The sequence below is a fragment of the Mesoplodon densirostris genome, chromosome 18 (genome assembly GCF_025265405.1).
Source record: "Mesoplodon densirostris isolate mMesDen1 chromosome 18, mMesDen1 primary haplotype, whole genome shotgun sequence".
Classification (NCBI taxonomy): domain Eukaryota; kingdom Metazoa; phylum Chordata; class Mammalia; order Artiodactyla; family Ziphiidae; genus Mesoplodon; species Mesoplodon densirostris.
The window spans coordinates 27,000,990-27,019,126 of NC_082678.1; the positions used below are offsets into that span (position 1 = coordinate 27,000,990).

The window sequence follows — 18,137 nt, forward strand, 5'->3', positions numbered from 1 at the left end:
TTCGCTTAGAGCAGAGTCGCTCTTTGCCCAAGGACTCTCCCGAGGCCGCCTCACTTCCTTTCAGCAACTGGCTCCCAGCACCTTAGCAAAGCCCATGCCTTCTTGCAGGAACTGCAGGGCAGGAGATGGGTGTCCCAGGGTGAGAGCAGGGGTGCGAGCAGGGGAGCGTCTCCCACCAAGTTCATGTTCAGCAGACTGCCACTCACCGGGTAAGCAGACCGCAGAGCACAGCTTATTGTCCAGTGCTTTCATGCTGGCGATGTCAAAGTCATTGTTATTGTCACACTCCATACCTAGAAATGCGAATGTCCTCTGGCCTGTAACGGAGTTAAGGCAGTTAGAGAGGACCTGGCTGTGTTTTTCTCTGCTTTGCTGTCCTTAAAATAAAAATCTTAAGGATGGAGACAAAAAACATCAAATCATATGTTAAAAAAAATAAATAATTAAAATTAAAAACAAGAATTAAGTGGGTAGAGTGGACAATAAAGGAAACTGTGTGGGTACGTTTGTGTTCTCGCTCTGTTCTGCTCTGTTTCCTTAACTGGCCCCTTTCCAGCCTTCGTTCCTGGGAAATCGGACCCTGGGGAGGTCTGTGGGATTCGGACACGCAGACCCGGGCCCACAGTAGAGCTAAGCCAGGCTGGAAGAGCTAGGAGAGCCACGGGGGAAGTGACCCCGGACTCCGGCCTGTGTCTGTCGGTGCACGTGGGGTGTGTTTATGACCACAAGGCTCTGCGAAATGACTAATACATAAAATGGCAATTAAAGCTCTTTGGTCCCGTAATTTTGCACCTCAAATCAAAGAATCGCATTGTTCACAAAATTACGATTTATTTTCTTTGAGACTTAATTTGCTATTCTGAGGATGTTTTAAGGGGCTGACCAGAAACCTACAGTCGTGTAAGATGGGAAGGGGACAGTTTTAGATGTTATTTTTTCAAGCACCCCACTCGTTTTTTTTTCCTTGGTGAAAGGGAGAGGAAGAAACATACATCTACTGCGTACGGCATGTCAGGTGGAAACCACATATGGAATGTCAGGCGGAAACCACGTACTGCCCTGTGCCTTTTAGAAGCAAATATTCTACTGGGGACGGCAATCACAATGGAGATCTCGGAGCCTTGTGCCCTGAAGACATCAACCGAGGGGAGGTAGCGCCCAACCCCGGCTTGGTTGGCGTGTGCGTGTGGCAGAGGCACAGCCTGGGCGACCACCCCTCCTCCGGCACTACTTGGCCAGGAGAGAGTGGTCATGTGCGCATGCGCACCCCTGCACACCACACCGCCCCCCAAGCAACTGCCATGGCCAAAGCAGAGGTGACTAGTGTGACATCTGCATCCAGGCTGGGATCCAGGTTTGCTCTGGAGGTTGCCCTTCTGTGGAGGCACCTCAGAGGAGCAGAGGGAAGAGACACCGGTTCCTGGGACGCCTGGTCCTACACTCCCAGGTGGGATTCCCAGCTCGCCTACCCTCCCCCCCCCCGCCACTTCCTTGCTCTATATGTAGGTCGTTCCTTCGCTTCTTGGCTTACTAGAAACCAAATTCTTCCGACTGAAGATATGGTTGACCTTATTTACAAAACAGAAATAGAGTCACAGGTGTAGAAAACAAACTTATGATTATGGCGGGGGGCAAGGGAGGGGAGGGATAAATTGGGAGATTGGGATTGACATATACACACTACTATATATAAAATAGATAACTAATAAGGACCTGCTGTAGAGCACAGGGGACTCTACTCAGTACCCTGTAATGGCCTATATGGGCAAAGAATCTAAAAAAAGAGTGGATATATGTATATGTATAATTGATTCACGTTGCTGTACAGCAGAAACTAACAAAACATTGTAAACCAACTCTTCCAATTAAAAAAAAATATCTACTTGAGGCCTGAACGATGGTAAAGAGACTCGTGCCAATAGCCTACAAACACTAGTGTACGCTGAGCTGCTAACGTCTCTTCACCTCACCTTTGCTGTGCCGCCAGGGCTGTGATCCTTCTGCTACTGTAACATCAGCCGTTTTCTTCACTAAAGCAGGAAAACCTACTGCCTAACAGTCGGTTCCCCCAAGGGGAGGAAGCTGTTCTCCTGCTGCAGATGAACTTTGGGGCTGCTAGAGCAGTTCTGTGAGACTCAGCTGAGAAGCTGAAGCAGGAAGGAAGGTGATGGCAGTTGCCCAAGAAGCTTCAGGATCTACTCAACGTAGGTGGAGAACTCCATGTATCTACTGCAGCCTTGGCTCAGAGGCCCAGAAAGAGCCAGGAAGGCTGCTGAGGTCCTCAGATACCCTGCTTGCTTTGATATTCCATCAAGAAGACGACCTTTCCCCAAAGCCACACCCTTGAGCAGTGCCACCAAGTCACACCAGTGCCCCTTTCTGTACCCTTCAGAGAATACCCGGGAAAGAAATATAATAAAAGGGAGCAAAAGACCAGGTCTTTTACCATCTTCTTGTGTGGGTGATCCGTCCTCTTCTTCTAGAACATCATTCCCCTAGGACAGAAGGAAGGCACTGTGAGTCCATAAAGCAGTGAAATGAGTCTACTGATTGTCAGAAGACAGAACTAATCACCCTCATGGTATCCATACATTTCCTGTCCGTGTGAGATGGCTGGGAGGCCCAGCAGAGGCAGATTTTGCTTGGCGAGGCAGGATCGGCCCGTAGGGACCAGGTCTGAGACACATTACAGGGGGACCAGGTCTGAGGCACCTTACAGAGGGACCCTGGGACTGTCAGGAATAGCCTTGGTAATAGTTTAGCTCACACTGTTTCTCTCAGGTGGAAATCAAAGTTGCCAAATGAAAAAGCAAACCGTGAGATCATAAAACTTTCAGAAACCCTTTAGGATCCCCAATCCCATCCAGATACTCCTTTGAGAACATCTGGCTCAAGAGAAAGTTGTAGAGTCCCCACTGGGAGCTGGGCATTCCATATACCTCAGGCACACCTCCGTCAGAGCACTTCTCACGCTGAGTTATAACTCTGATTCCTCCATCAGATGGAGCTCCGGAATGGATGGGATGGGTGGATTGGGGGTGTGGGCAGGCAAAAGCCATGTCACTCGGTCTTTGTGTCCCCCAGTGCCAGGAAGATGTGAGATGCCTGTGCCAGGTAAATACTAAGTGAATTGGAGGACAAACGCCCTCTCAAGGGTCTGGCCTGGAAGACTTCCCTCTGGAACTCACCCCACGCCTATTACGCTGAGACCAGCGCCCTCTGCTAACCGGACAGTCCCTCTGCTCTGCACCCTGCCTCTAACAGATCCAAGTGCACCACCTTGGAAGGCTTCTTCCAGAAGAGCCCCCATCCTATTTGCATCCTGTGCCAGCGCCGGCAGTCCCTCTGACCGGGGAGGGGCACCAGCGTCCACCTTGCTCTTACCTCTGCATCCTGCTCTTCGGCGGTGGCGACGAGGCCCGCAAAGTTGCAGTCTGGAGACGCCGCTGGCGTCACCTGCAAAGGAGCAACAAAAGTCAAGGTGCAGATGCCACCGGCTCTCCTACCCAGCTCGCCTGGCAGCAAACCCAAACCAAGTCCTCAGGACAGAAGTGGTGCCACATGGAAGATCACATCTGAGGGAGTCTTTGATTCAACAACCCGGTACCGTGTTTTCCAGGGCTCCCCTCCCGAGCACTGGGGGGCTTTGCCGATCTCCCTGGCAGGCCCTGGACTGAGCTCCTTGGGACTCGAGTACAGAGCAGAGCAGAGCGGCGAGGGCGATCCCATGCTCCTCTCTTACGTCTCCTTCTTCTGAGGGCGTCCTGCTGGCGGCCCGGGGGCAGGGGAGAGCCTCCCCGTCCTCTTCCATGCCAGGGGCGATGTAGGAGCCGGACATGGAGGAGACGGTGTCGGTGCTGATCTGGGAGGACACCATGGACATGACCTTCCTTCTTCAAGTCTGGGTCCCCAGTATGTTGAGGGGGGCAGAGGCGGGGAGAAGAGTGTTTCCTGCCCTCAGCTCAGCTCTTCAGGAGGCCTGGCGCATTTGCTTCAGGCCAGCATGGAATCCCATCCCGGGGGCCTTGCCGTCACTGGAGCTGGGGGTGGCCTGTCCCGTGGGCAGACGGCGAGGGTCCCCAAACACTGAGTTCCTGAACATTGCCCCTCATCCCTTTCCTGGCTGGCGATACATGGGGGAGGGAGGATAGGGAAGAGGTGGAAAGTGAGGAGACAGAAAGCTGGCTTCTTGCTTCGGGAAGGGACTGTACCACACCTGAGGCTGAAGTGGCTGAAGGGCTTCTCACCTCAAAAGTGGAGATCAAAGGAAATGCGAAACCTGCCCAGAGAGCTTGAGTCATGGGCTCAAAGCCACACAGGGCAAAAGAGAAAGGACAACTCAGTGCAACATGGGGTCCTGGATTGGGATGCTGGAATGGAGAGGAGCATTACTGGGGTGATCTGCAAGATGTGAAGGGGGTCTGCGGTTACATGGGATTACCAGGTCAGTGTTCATTTCCTGATTGTGATGGTGGTACTGGGATTATGGAGGCGTGTCCTTGTTCTAAGGAAACACACACTAAAGTATCTAGTGCTAATGGGGCAGCCTGTCTGCAACTTACTGTTAAGGGCGCCAAATATATATTGACTGGGATTACATTGAATCTCTAAATAAATACGGAGTCACTGAACGTTTTTTGAAAAAGCCACCCAGCCAAGGGCCGGGGCAGGGATGAATAGGAGGGACAGGATCCACTCACGCTTCCCGCCCCCTCCACCGCCAACCCCCAAACGCTGCCTGCTGAAAGGGTGTGTGAAGCCCTGTGTTCTGGCCGCTTCGGAGCCCCCTCTTAGCTTTGGCTGCTCGTTGGCAGCATCCATGGACCCTTAAAAGTGCCAGTGTTTGGGTCCCAGCCCCAGAGACGCTAGTGCCAAGCATAGGGATTTCCAGGAGCTCCTGGGGATTCTTCCTGGCAGCCAGAAGCTTCTTCAGCCTTTCCTTACCTGGCAGGCAGTTCTGCCAGCCCCTGACCTTGCCCCTCTTCCCCCAGCATGGGCCCAGGCAGAGGGTGAGGAGGGGGGACAGTGACCGGCCCCACCTGTCAATCCAGGGTGTACCCCTTTTGGCGGGGGCTGGAGGCTGAGCCTGGGGACCAGTGGAGAGGCTGGAGCCCCCATGTTCCCCCAGTGCTGGGGAGCGTGGGGAGGAAGGCCGGAGGGTGGTGGGGAGAGGGAGGGAGTCGTTGCTTAGGGGGTGAAGGGAGTCTCAGAGGGAGGTTGGGGCAGCCTCCTCAGCAAGCGGTGGGAAGGGGATGGGCTGCCTCCTGAGCTCTGTAAGGCCCCAACCCGGCTGGCCCTGCAGTGGGCGCACCCTTCTGAAATATTTGGAATAATTAGCAAGGGAAAGCAGCAAGTTGGCGGGGGAATGCCAGGGTGCTCTGGAGCCAGCCTCCAGTGCAAGGAAAGAAAGGGGCTTCAGGAGAAAGGGGCCCGTGGAGGATGGGCAGGATTGTGTAGGACAGTGCCCGTTTGTGTGTGTGTGTGTGTGTGTGTGTGTGTGTCTGTGCGCACGTGCACGTGAGTGCTGGGGGAAGGGGCTGTGCACCACAAGGACGTGCTGGCGGGGCCAGGTGCGGGCTCGGGGGAGAGATGGGTTCCCGGCAAAGCTGGGGTGAGGGGGTTGAAAGGTGCCTGCTGAGTGTCACATATTTGCTGTGCCTCAGTTTCCCCATCAGAACTCTGGTACGTTGATTCCGCACAGGCTGGAGCTGTAGGGTCTAGGCACCCTGTCTTCCGTCTGCCCTGATGGCCTCCCTCAGCCCCAACCTGCATTGGAGGGAAGGCCCTGGGCGGGGTGAATGAACCCCAGGGTGGCAAGTGGGGCCCCAGGGGCTGGGGCCCTCTGACCTCACACCCTGTCCCTTCAGGAAGGGACCAAGGGAGGGAGGAGCTGGAGACAGGCCCAGGCGAGGACCGCAGGTGAGTCTGGGCAGGCCCTCAACTTGGGCGAGGTGGGGAACGTGAGCCGAGCCCTGGGCAAGAACGGCCTTTGTGAGTGAGTCCCCAGGGCCAGGGAGGGGGCTGGGCCTCCTTTGCCGCCTGCTCCTCGGGGCTGTGGGTACAGTCTCCCCATTGCACATATAGAGGTGCCGAGGCCCTGGCTGCAGGGGACCCCCGAGGGCCGCCTCTCACCCCCTTTCTCTCTGGGCACCCAGAGATCATGAGGAGTGCATCAGGGGACACTCTGCAGGCCTTTGGTGCCCCCCATCTTCCTCCCAGCCATTCCCCCTTGGGCCGTGGCCTCCCCAAAACTGGCCCATGCTTTTCCCCAGAGAAAGTTGCAAGCAGGTCCATTTTGAGACTTTTTAAAACTTTATTTTTAAAAATGTTTTTATTGTAAATAACTTTCTATGAAAAAGGTTAAAATGCCCGACGGGTTAGGAGAGTGGATGTGGGATGCAGGCCAGGGCGTTTATGGTGGAGCAAGACACTCCCCTGCAGGAGTGCAAGCAAGGGCACGGGGCCATCCCCCCATTCCTGGTCCCAGTGGTTCTAGCAAGCACTGCGTCCCTCCCAGTTAAGCCTCAGCTATAGCTACACTCACTACATTAGTCTGTCTGTGCCCTTTCCCTCTGCAGCTTGGCTGCCCCAGCCCCTAACCCCCAGATCCCCATCTCCCCGCTGCTCTCAGCCTCAAGTTGGGCTCAAAGATTAGGGACACATACCCTCTGCCCCACCTCTAGGGATGAAGCCAGAAGATCCCAGAGGCCTTAGAAAATCTCCTGGTTCCACCCGGCACCCCGGCCTCCTTTCTGTCTCCTCTCTCTTCCCCCCTCCGCCTAGCTCCTCCTCACAGACTGCCGGGAGAGGCCTCTTGGGTGTTAATTTGCAGTCACCTAATCAGCATGTGTTGTACCTGGGAACTTGCTCTGGATAGAGACCTGGGGAGGAGAGCAGGAGAGAGAGAAGCTTCAGAAGCTAAGGTGTTCGGGGCGGGCCCCGTACTGATGTTTCCAGCTTGGCCAGGGCCCCTCCAAGCCGCAGCTCTCATAGTGCAGGGCCCTTAGCGTGTCTCTGGGGCAGGGAAGAAGTGGATCCATGAAACACTGTGTGTATGGGGGGCTGGGGAGCGGAGGCAGCAATTTTGGTCCTGGGCCCCAATTCTCAGCCTGCTGGACTAGAATCTGAGGATGGCCTGGGCTGGGGGCCGTGTGGCCTGGTGGGGTGACCTGGCCCAGCCCCTGCCTGGGCGGTAGGGTGTCCATGGGCCTGCACTGGCGGGGAGGGGGGCAGTCTGGGCCCAGACTTCGGTGCTGTCTGGAGGTGGGGCAGGGCCTGGCTTCTTACAAGAAGGCGCCCAGGCTGGCCCAGTCATGCAGGTCAGAGGCCAGTGTGGCATCCCCGGCCTCAAAGAGGGGCTCGGGGGGCAGGGAGCTACGGGTGCTCTCGTCCCAGGGGTGCTCCAGGAAGGATGTGGCCAGGAAGGTCTCATCGAAGTCCAGGCTGTCGGTAGCCTGCTCCACTGGAGGCCCCCAGGTAACAGGGCAGTCGATGTGGTGGCCATGGATGGTGAGGTCCACGTCCCCGTGGGAGGCAGGGCTCAGCGGCGGGATCAGCTCCGAGGTCTCCAGCGTGCCCAGCTCCCCGTCCAGCGTGCCAGCGTCCAAGATGGCCTCCCAGTCAAAGTTGCCCTTGAGGGGTTCCAGCTCACCCTGCTCCTCCGGGGTCAGCAGCAGGGGGCTGGAGGGCCGCGGGACCTTGGCCTCCTGCTTGGGCAGCGGCTGTTGACGCTTACGCCCCAGCCTGCCCTCGCCTGCACCCCAGCCCGCCTCCCCAGTGGCCTCCTCGAACTCCCGCAGCAGCTGCTGGGCCTCGGTGCTCACGGTCAGTGACCCGGCCCATGGGGCGGCGCTGGGCTCTGGCGCGGCCTGGCGGGCAAAGGCCGGGTGGATGTGGACTGGGGGCAGCCGCCGCTTCTTCAAGGCCCCACTCAGCAGCCGCTCGGCGTACTGGGGGTCGATGCGCCAGAAGCCCCCCTTGCCTGGCTCGTCTTTCTCCCGGGGCATCTTGATGAAGCCCTTCTTCAGGGACAGGTTGTGGCGGATGGAGTTCTGGACACAGGGAGATAGGAGAGAAGGAAGACAGCTGGGAGAGTGGGTGGGGTCAGTGATGGGGGGCTCCTAGCGCCACTGCCAGTCCCACCGCCACCTTCTCTCCGATGGGGGCAGGGGAGACAGAGGCACTGCTCCGAGCGGGAGGCTCTGGGACACCAGCCACGGGGCACCAGGAGCTGGGAGTGCTGTCGGGGGCTTTTGTTCCCTTTTGCCAGGATATCTGCCTGCTCAGTCATCCGAGCCCTGAGCCGCAGGGTGGCTCTCAGTGCCAGCCTGTCCTGCCCTCCCTCCCTTACCCCGCTGCTTGCGGCCTCTGCTCAAAGGCCTTGGCTCCCCCAGGTCCTGGACGGCCATCTCCCTCTGCCTGGGCCTGGCTGGCCTTCTCTGTTTGTGAAATGAGTGAGTGGGTGTGAGGGGGTGTGTGTGGCGGGGGGGATGAAGTGTGGGAGGATCTGATGACTTTCCTTGTTTCTAGAGCCGGCTGCTGGCCTGGGCCCTCACCCACCATGTCCCCCTCCTCCCACCCCAGGCTCTGAGGCCTCAGTTGATTATTACCCAGCCAAGAGCATAGCGCTCATTCCTGGGGCCTCTCAGGCTTGGGGTGGGGTGGGGGGGGGTGGAGGGTCTCTGCTTTCTCACCAAGGTTACAAATGGTACCTGCCCCAGGGTCAGGGCCCAAGCAAACGTGGAATAGGTGTGATCACAGGAACTCTGATCCTGTGACCTGTGCCACAGGGAAGGATCTGTGCATCCTCAGGGTCTCTGTCCCCAAGTAGCCCCTCATCCTGATGGTCGAAGAGGCTCAGGGCAGTGTGTGCCCAGCCTGAATCACCACCCTGCCTTGTTCACGCCTGGGTGCACAGTCCAAACCACGCTGGGGCACAGGGGTCTGGGGCCTGGTGGGTGGGGCCGGCAGGTGAGTAGTGCCCCCTGGCAAGACTGGGAGATTTACATGGTGGTCTGGGCCCCTTGGCTGCTCTGTGCCAGGTTCCGGAGACTTGGAACATGAAGCCAGTGTGGGAGGAAAGAGCCCCTGTGGAAAGCACGTGGCTGAGGTAATTGTCCCCCCAGGGAGGTTGATGAGAAGAGGGGGAGGAGTGTAGGCAGGAAACTAGGGAGGGCTTGGGGTGGGGGCTGGCACGGCAGCTTTCGGAAGGCCCCGGAGCCCTTCCACAGGGACACAGATGGCCTTCACACCCTGCAGCACGCCCCTCTCCCCTCCCAGAGCCCCTCCAGCCAACTGAAAGCAGGCGGGATGCAGAGCCTGGCAGGAACGATGCTCTGCCTCCAGTCAGGCCCTGACAAACTGACCTTGAGGAGGGTAGTGTCGAGGAATTCCAGGACTTGGGACAAAAATGTGTCCCTCAGTCCATCAACCTACCCTGGGGGGCTGTGTCCACGCATAGTTCAGCCCTGGTCTTTGGGCTGAGCCTGCCGGATGAGTGACAAGTTCTTTCCACTTGAACCTCTAGGTCGGCACCCCTACAGCCCTCTGAACATCCTCCCTCCTCCGTCTCTGAAGTCAAAGGGGCAGCAGTCCAAGCACTGGGCTCCCTTGAGGTCCTTCCTGGACGGCCTTCCTCTCTCGGGGCCCTGGCCGTACCGCGCCTACTTGGCCTGCGGATCTGGGATGTGAGTCCAGTCCGCGCGGGCATGGGGAGGGAGGGAGGGAGTGCCTCCCTACCTGCCAGGTGGGATCAGCGTGGCGGAAGTAACAGAAACTGTCCGTGATCCACTTGTAGATGGCCGACAGGGTGATCTTGGTGGCCTTGCTGGCCTGCATGGCCATGCAGATGAGCGTGGCATACGAGTAGGGCGGCTTCACGTGCGGGTTGGTGGCGTAGTCCACGTCGTTGGGAGGCGAGGCCTGCAGCCCCGAGGGGGCGCTCCGCGGCGTGCACAAGGACGTGGGCTTGCCGGGTGTGTGCGGCTGCCCCAGGCAGGCGGGGTCCGCCGCCAGGGGAGACCCCGGCTCGGCCGAGCCTGACAGCTCGTGGTAGCCGTGGGGGTCGGTGTCCGCCGAAGGCAGGGCGGGGACCTCGGCGTTGAGAAAGGAGAAGTCCTGCAGCCACTGCAGGCTGGTCAGGCTGTCATTCAGGGCGTTGGACTCCTCCAGGCCGCCTTCCGGTCCGGCCTCCTCCGCTGCCCCTGCTCCCGAGACGCGTAGCCAGCTCTCCGCCATATCTGCGGGGACTCTCCGAGGGGGCTGTCAACATCCACGAGCCGAGCCGAGGGTGGCCGCCGAGCTCTCCGGCCCGCTGACTCCCGCCGCTTCAGTTACGCAGCCTCCCGGAAGCGGGCTTCCATCCCGCGATCCGGGGGTAGCCTCCTCCAAACGGAGTGTGGTGCCTGCGGGGACCAGAGCGGGAACTGAGCCCTCTTTCCCCACCCCCGAGGGGAGAGTGTGGGCGAGGGGGGAGGCTCTTACTAAAATCCTTCCTGCAGCTGGGGAGGATCTTTTACTGCCGAGGTCTGGGAAACAGAAGGTGTGCCCGGGGGTCCGACCCACAGGGGGTTCGCCTCGCTCTTTTCCTCTTGGATCTTTTAGAGGAGACTTAATTAGCCAAACGAGGGAAGAGTGTAGGGGCATGCGAGGCCACCCCTTTCTCCCTCAAAGCGGGGAATTAACCCCCCTCTCTCCGTCCACAACCAATGGAAATGGGGCGAGAGAGTCCAGGAGGGCAGTACGACGGGTCGGGGGGCGGGGGAGGTCGTCTGATCTTTGAAAAGGGATATTAGGATGGGGATCAAGGGGAAGGAAGGAAACAATACAGAGAGTTATAAGGGGGTGGGAAGTGAGTGTCCCCCAAACGCCTCTGATGTCAGTCCCCGGGCCCACCACTTCCGTCGGGGACGGATGGGAGAGCGGGCTGGTACTGACGCCCTCCCTTCCCACGGCCTGCAGCCCTCCCCGTCCCTTACCTGGCTCAGAGCGCAGCCCGGGCCAAAGGAAGGTTCTCAAAGAAAGTCCTCCCACCGCCCACCCTCACCGCGGCTCTCTGCTCCCAGCTCGAGGGCCCAGCCAGCAATCCTCGTCGCCACTCACGCCCAACGGCGCCTCTCTGAAAGCCAGCGGCCGGGGACCGGCACTCAGTAGCCGCTCGCAAGGCGTCTCCTGCTGCCGTGGCGACGCCCCGCCCATATAAACAGCTTCCGCTTCTGCCATTGGCCAGGGCATCTCCAAAGAGACCGCGCGCTCTTAACCGCTCTCTCACGCGGTAACTCTCTTCCAGCTCCCTCCTGCTGCCCTCTCCCGCGCGCGACCCAGCCCCCTACCCGCCACCGCGTCCCGGCTCCGCGCATTCCCGCCCGAGGGCCCCGCGCAGGGCTCGGAGAGGCGCGCGGCTTGGCGCTCCCGCAGAGGCCCCGGGGCCCTCGGCGAGCAGTTCGCCGCGGGAACCGTCCTCCGCCCCACCCCCTTCCCATCTGGGCTGCTCAGAGGTGGCGACGGCTCCTGGGACGCAGCCCGTGGCGTGGGGGCCAGGGCTGGGTGCATGCTTGGGGCTTTCCTTTCCTCTCCTCTGGGCTGCGAGTGGCACTTGCTCACGTTTCTGCGGCCTGTCCCGGTCTCCCGACCGAGTGTCGTCTTGGTGCCCGCAAGCAGGTCTGACTCTCTGATGCCACCTGCCGCTCAGGTCCGCAGAAACCGCAGCCCCGGTCGCAGGCACCCCAAGGCGGCTAGGGTATTCCAGTGTTTCCCGGTAAGCGCTCCCTCCCCGCCCCGTCCTCAGCAAGATTCCCAGAAGCTGACATTCCAGAGGCTTCTTCGCAAGTGCTCTCCCTCCTTTCCAGATAGCCGAGGAAACAGAGCCGCTGGGTGAAACCCAGGAAAGCCGTGGACTTGCCAAATTCTTTGACTGGGGTCATTTGCCCCATTAATTTCACCAGCCTTTAAGTGACGGACTAACGGTGGACTGTGGTCCTTCCTCCTCCCCTCCCCCAGCCTCTCTCCAGTCACCAGCTTTCCTGCTCTTCAATTACTGAGGAGCTGCAGTTGGAAGTTCTCTGGTTGAAGGGGGTGGGTGGAGGTGAGGGCTCCTTATCAGGCCTCTGCGCAGGAGCTGTGCCCGGGGGATGGTACACCAGCTCCCACCCAGAAACATGTCTTTCCCTCTACCCCTTGCCCTCTCTCACTCCTCCATGTCCAGCTTGTCTTGAGTCAAAGTTTTTTTTTTCTTCCCAAGTATTTATTGTTTTTATTTTTATTTTTTTATTAGTTTCTGCTTTATAACAAAGTGAATCAGTCATACATATACATCTGTTCCCACATCCCTTCCCTCATGCATCTCCCTCCCTCCCACCCTCCCCATCCCACCCCTCCAGGCGGTCACAAAGCACCGAACTGATCTCCCTGTGCTCTGCGGCTGCTTCCCACTATCTATCTACCTTACGTTTGGTAGTGTATATATGCCCATGCCTCTCTTTCGCTTTGTCACAGCTTACCCTTCCCCCTCCCCATATCCTCAAGTCCATTCTCAAGTAGGTCTGTGACTTTATTCCTGTTTTAACCCTAGGTTCTTCATGACATTTTTTTTAAATTCCATATATATGTGTTAGCATACGGTATTTGTCTTTCTCCTTCTGACTTACTTCACTCCGTATGACAGACTCTAGGTCTATCCACCTCATTACAAAGAGCTCAGTTTCGTTTCTTTTTATGGCTGAGTAATATTCCATTGTATATATGTGCCACATCTTCTTTATCCATTCATCCGATGATGGACACTTAGGTTGTTTCCATCTCCGGGCTATTGTGAATAGAGCTGCAATGAACATTCTGGTACATGCCTCTTTTTGAATTATGGTTTTCTCAGGGTATATGCCTAGTGGTGGGATTGCTGGGTCATATGGTGGTTCGATTTTTAGTCTTTTAGGGAACCTCCATACTGTTCTCCGTAGTGGCTGTACCAATTCACATTCCCACCAGCAGTGCAAGAGTGTTCCCTTTTCTCCACACCCTCTCCAGCATTTATTGTTTCTAGATTTCTTGATGATGGCCATTCTGACTGGTGTGAGATGATATCTCATTGTAGTTTTGATTTGCATTTCTCTAATGATTAATGATGTTGAGCATTCTTTCATGTGTTTGTTGGCAGTCTGTATATCTTCTTTGGAGAAATGCCTATTTAAGTCTTCTGCCCAATTTTGGATTGGGTTGTTTGTTTTTTTGCTATTGAGCTGCATGAGCTGTTTTTAAATTTTGGAGATTAATCCTTTGTCAGTTGCTTCATTTGCAAATATTTTCTCCCATTCTGAGGGTTGTCTTTTGGTCTTGTTTATGGTTTCCTTTGCTGTGCAAAAGCTTTGAAGTTTCATTAGGTCCCATTTGTTTATCTTTGTTTTTATTTCCATTTCTCTAGGAGGTGGGTCCAAAAGGATCTTGCTGTGATTTATGTCATAGAGTGTTCTGCCTCTGTTTTCCTCTAAGACTTTGATAGTTTCTGGCCTTACATTGAGGTCTTTAATCCATTTTGAGCTTATTTTTGTGTATGGTGTTAGGGAATGATCTAATCTCATACTTTTACATGTCCCTGTCCAGTTTTCCCAGCACCACTTATTGAAGAGGCTGTCCTTTCTCCACTGTACATTCCTGCCTCCTTGATCAAAGATCAGTTGACCATATGTGCGTGGGTTTATCTCTGGGCTTTCTATCCTGTTCCATTGATCTATCTTTCTGGTTTTGTGCCAGTAAAACACTGTCTTGATTACTGTAGCTTTGTAGTGTAGTCTGAAGTCAGGGAGCCTGATTCCTCCAGCTCCGTTTTTCGTTCTCAAGATTGCTTTGGCTATTCGGAGTCTTTTGTTTTTCCAAACAAAGTTTGAAATGTTTTGTTCCAGTTCTGTGAAAAATGCCAGTGGAAGTTTGATAGGGATTGCATTGAACCTGTAGATTGCTTTGGGTAGTAGAGTCATTTTCACGATATCGATTCTTCCAATCCAGGAGCATGGTATATCTCTCCATCTATTTGTATCATCTTTAATTTCTTTCATCAGTGTCTTATAATTTTCTGCATACAGGTCTTTTGTCTCCTTAGGTAGGTTTATTCTTAGGTATTTTATTCTTTTTGTTGCAATGGTAAACGGGAGTGTTTTCTTGATTTCACTTTCAGATTCTTCATCATTAGTGGACGGGAATGCCAGAGATTTCTGTGCATTAATTTTGTATCCTACTTTACCAAATACATTGATTAGCTCTAGTAGTTTTCTGGTAGCATCTTTAGGATTCTCTATGTCTAGTATCATGTCATCTGCAAACAGTGACAGCTTTACATCTTCTTTTCCAATTTGGATTCCTTTTATTTCCTTTTCTTCTCTGATTGCTGTGGGTGGGTGGAGGTGAGGGCTCCATATCAAGCCTCTGCGCAGGAGCTGTGCCCGGGGGATGGTACACCAGCCCCCACGCAGAAACATGTCTTTCCCTCTACCCCTTGCCCTCTCTCACTCCTCCATGTCCAGCTTGTCTTGAGTCAAAGTTTTTTTTTTCTTCCCAAGTATTTATTGTTTTTATTTTAATTTTTATTTTATTTTTATTTTTTTATTAGTTTCTGCTTTATAACAAAGTGAATCAGTCATACATATACATCTGTTCCCACATCCCTTCCCTCATGCACCTCCCTCCCTCCCACCCTCCCCATCCCACCCCTCCAGGCGGTCACAAAGCACCGAGCTGATCTCCCTGTGCTCTGCGGCTGCTTCCCACTATCTATCTACCTTACGTTTGGTAGTGTATATATGTCCATGCCTCTCTTTCGCCTTTTCACAGCTTACCCTTGGTTGAGAGTCCGCCTGCCGATGCAGGGGACATGGGTTCGTGCCCCGGTCCGGGAAGATCCCGCATGCCACGGAGCGGCTTGGCCCATGAGCCGTGGCCGTTGAGCCGGTGCGTCCGGAGCCTGTGCTCTGCAACGGGAGAGTCCACAACAGTGAGAGGCCCACGTACCACAAAAAACAAAACAAAACAAAACAAAAACATTTGTATTTCCACTAATAAACTCAAATTATCTTTGCTTTTTCCCATCACACGCCCCAGAGCCTTTTCACAGAATTGTCACTGGTCCCCTGGCCACTATCCTGCCGCCTGTGTGATACTCCATCAGATTCCTTGGAGGCCCGTCTACCTAGCACGGCCTCGTGATTCTAATCGGCTCACCACCTACAATGGTCAACTCAGATTTCCTCCCTTTGTGAACCTTGCAGAACAATCTCAGAACATACCATCGCCTCCCCCCCCCCCCCCTGCCGCACCGCATTGGTCTTGGGGCCAAAGAAGACCCAGAGGCTTCTTAGGGGAAGAGGTGCTGGAATGACACGGGTCCTTTCTCAGCATCACTCCCACAAGGGTGATGAGAGCAGCGAGGATGGGGACCTGAGCCATACTTGCCACCAGCTGGGGCTCCTGGCAGAGCACCTTTGGGCCTGGGGAGGGTGGACCATGGGATGCTCCCCGGGCTCCCTCCTTGTGGGCGCTCCGTGAGGGGAGTGGCATCCGTGTGGGGAGGGAAACAGCGTGGAGAGGGAGACCGAGTGCCTGAGAAGCTGTCCTGACGGCCAAGCCAGCCTGAGGCACCTCAGTCATAGGATGGAACTTTGAACTTACAGCTGAGCGTGGTGAGGTCTGTTGATTCCACGGGAACTACCACAGTGGATGATCCTGTCATTAACCTGACATTAACCCGACAGATGCTTCCAGAGAGTTCCCCAGCTCTTTATTACCAGTGTGACGCTAACAGCAGAACCCGAGAAACCTTTTACCAAGAGAGCAGATGCACTTTCCTTCTCCCGTAAGAGCCCTTGAGACCTCGGGGTGAGGCTACGATGCGACCCTCAACTCCCTCTCCCGGCAGCCGCCACTGTCATTCGGTTTCATGTCTGGCCTGAACGGTGAAGCCAGTTTAATCTGAGAATGGCTGGCTCCCGAGATCACTGTAAAGAAGCCCAGGCATTGTTTTCCTTCCAGGTGTCGCTCCCCTGCCGCCATCCCAGAGTGGAATAAACATCCACCAGCAGGTTGGCCCGAAGGAGTTAGGGAGAGGAGGAAGCACAAGGCCTGGGGTCAGTTTCCAACAGCATGGGTGGCTGAAACAATTCCCAGGAGCTCTCTCTGCCAAACTCGGGGGTTGGTGGGCGGCCACTGCGGGGAGGCAGGAGCCTAGATTCCTCTCTTGAAGCCCAGTGAGCGGCTGGCCGGCACCGCTACCCCAGACTCAGGGCGGAGTGAGGGCAGAGATGGCGTCTTCCCCAACTAGTGACCAAAACAAATCCTGCCTGTAACCTTTGCCACAGAAGCATCCCTGCTTTTGTGGAACAGGGATTAATCTAGTCTCACAAATATTTTTTTTCCTGGAAAATTTCAGCATATTAAATACAGGCTCTTGCCAGTTAGGAATGGAAGCCTCAGCGAGGACCCCTCGGATGTGCGCGTGCCCAGCAAGCTTGGGGTTGGGTGTGGGTGAACATGAACTTTCACACGAAGTCTGGATAACCTAAATGAGTTTCAAAATAAACAAACTGGACAGACAGACGTACATTTGGCAAAAAGACATGAGAAACCAATGGACAGACAGAAGCCAGGTAAAGAGTGGGAAGGCAGGAAGTGAAGTGTACCCTGGACCTCAGCCGCTCTGGCCCAGGCCTGGCTGGGTCAACGCTAAGTGGAAAGGCTGGCGAGCCCCTGGGAAGGCCGTGGGAGGTGTCTCTGGGGATTACGGCTTCCTCCCCCACAAGCCTGCATGGGGCCAGAGGGGTGAGGACCTGGGTCTTTTGCAAGCTGATGGAGAGTGGCAACCACAGGAGTTTGTGTCCCTCCAGCACCTGTAGCCACGTTGCCAAGGGAGTAAAGCACTGGACCCACGATGGGACGTGGCTGTCCTGAAGCTTAAACATGTCCAGGGCATGTTTAAGAGATTACAAACCATGCAACATGAAGGCAGTCTCTGCCGTGAACCCAGAAGGGGCAATTTCGACCTAGTCCACCGGGCAAGACGTGGCTTTAGAGCCATGGTTGCTGAAGCCCTTGGTGAGCATGGAGCAGGGGGACATCAGTGCCCAGAGTGTGACTGACAGGTGGGCTCCTCCTGAGAACTCATCCCGGATTCAGTTTAGTGTCATGAGAAGGAATAAGGGGCACGTTGATGGCCCTGATTGAATTTACAGAGTTAGGGCTCCAGGGAGAAGAGTCACCCTCGACCCCTGATCGTTCCTTTGGGATCCAAATCTAGGGAGCACAAGGCAACTGGTGGTGGCCCAGGGCTCACCGGGTCACAGAGCTAGTCTATAAAATGCAGCCTTTGAAATTCCTCTCTGATCCTAACTAACCACTCTCCTCTGAGGGGCTACAGGTTCCCTTTTCAAGGGCTCAGGCTCTCTTTCCAAGACCTTATCACAGACGCCGTGTCTGCCTTAAACTGCCTGTTGATGGAAACAAGACCAGGCCCCCTGCCATGAGATCTGCAAGATCATGATGGAGAGGACACGGCCAGGTCAAATTGGAAGGCTTTGGAGGTATTTTTGTGCCTTTCTCCATGCCCAAATAGTTTCGCTTAGAGCAGAGTCGCTCTTTGCCCAAGGACTCTCCCGAGGCCGCCTCACTTCCTTTCAGCAACTGGCTCCCAGCACCTTAGCAAAGCCCATGCCTTCTTGCAGGAACTGCAGGGCAGGAGATGGGTGTCCCAGGGTGAGAGCAGGGGTGCGAGCAGGGGAGCGTCTCCCACCAAGTTCATGTTCAGCAGACTGCCACTCACCGGGTAAGCAGACCGCAGAGCACAGCTTATTGTCCAGTGCTTTCATGCTGGCGATGTCAAAGTCATTGTTATTGTCACACTCCATACCTAGAAATGCGAATGTCCTCTGGCCTGTAACGGAGTTAAGGCAGTTAGAGAGGACCTGGCTGTGTTTTTCTCTGCTTTGCTGTCCTTAAAATAAAAATCTTAAGGATGGAGACAAAAAACATCAAATCATATGTTAAAAAAATAAATAATTAAAATTAAAAACAAGAATTAAGTGGGTAGAGTGGACAATAAAGGAAACTGTGTGGGTACGTTTGTGTTCTCGCTCTGTTCTGCTCTGTTTCCTTAACTGGCCCCT

General features: G+C 55.3%; 1 protein-coding gene across 1 annotated transcript; it reads right to left on the reverse strand.

Moving 5' to 3' along the window:
• Positions 1–7,283: 7,283 nt before the first annotated feature.
• Positions 7,284–10,236, reverse strand: LOC132478844 (forkhead box protein J1-like). Its single transcript, XM_060082291.1, has 2 exons — positions 9,739–10,236; positions 7,284–8,051 (listed from the first exon to the last, which is right to left on the reverse strand). The coding sequence occupies exons 1-2, from the start codon at positions 10,234–10,236 to the stop codon at positions 7,284–7,286; spliced, it is 1,266 nt and encodes a 421-aa protein (XP_059938274.1).
• Between the last annotated feature and the right edge of the window lie 7,901 nt (positions 10,237–18,137).

What these genes read in the sequence shown, in the direction of transcription:
- LOC132478844 (XM_060082291.1), bottom strand. Translation starts at nt 10,236, where the DNA reads ATGGCGGAGAGCTGGCTACGCGTCTCGGGAGCAGGGGCAGCGGAGGAG. An exon ending in ACGCTGATCCCACCTGGCAG is followed by an intron (nt 8,052 to 9,738) that starts GTAGGGAGGCAC and finishes CCCTGTGTCCAG; the next exon opens with AACTCCATCCGCCACAACCT.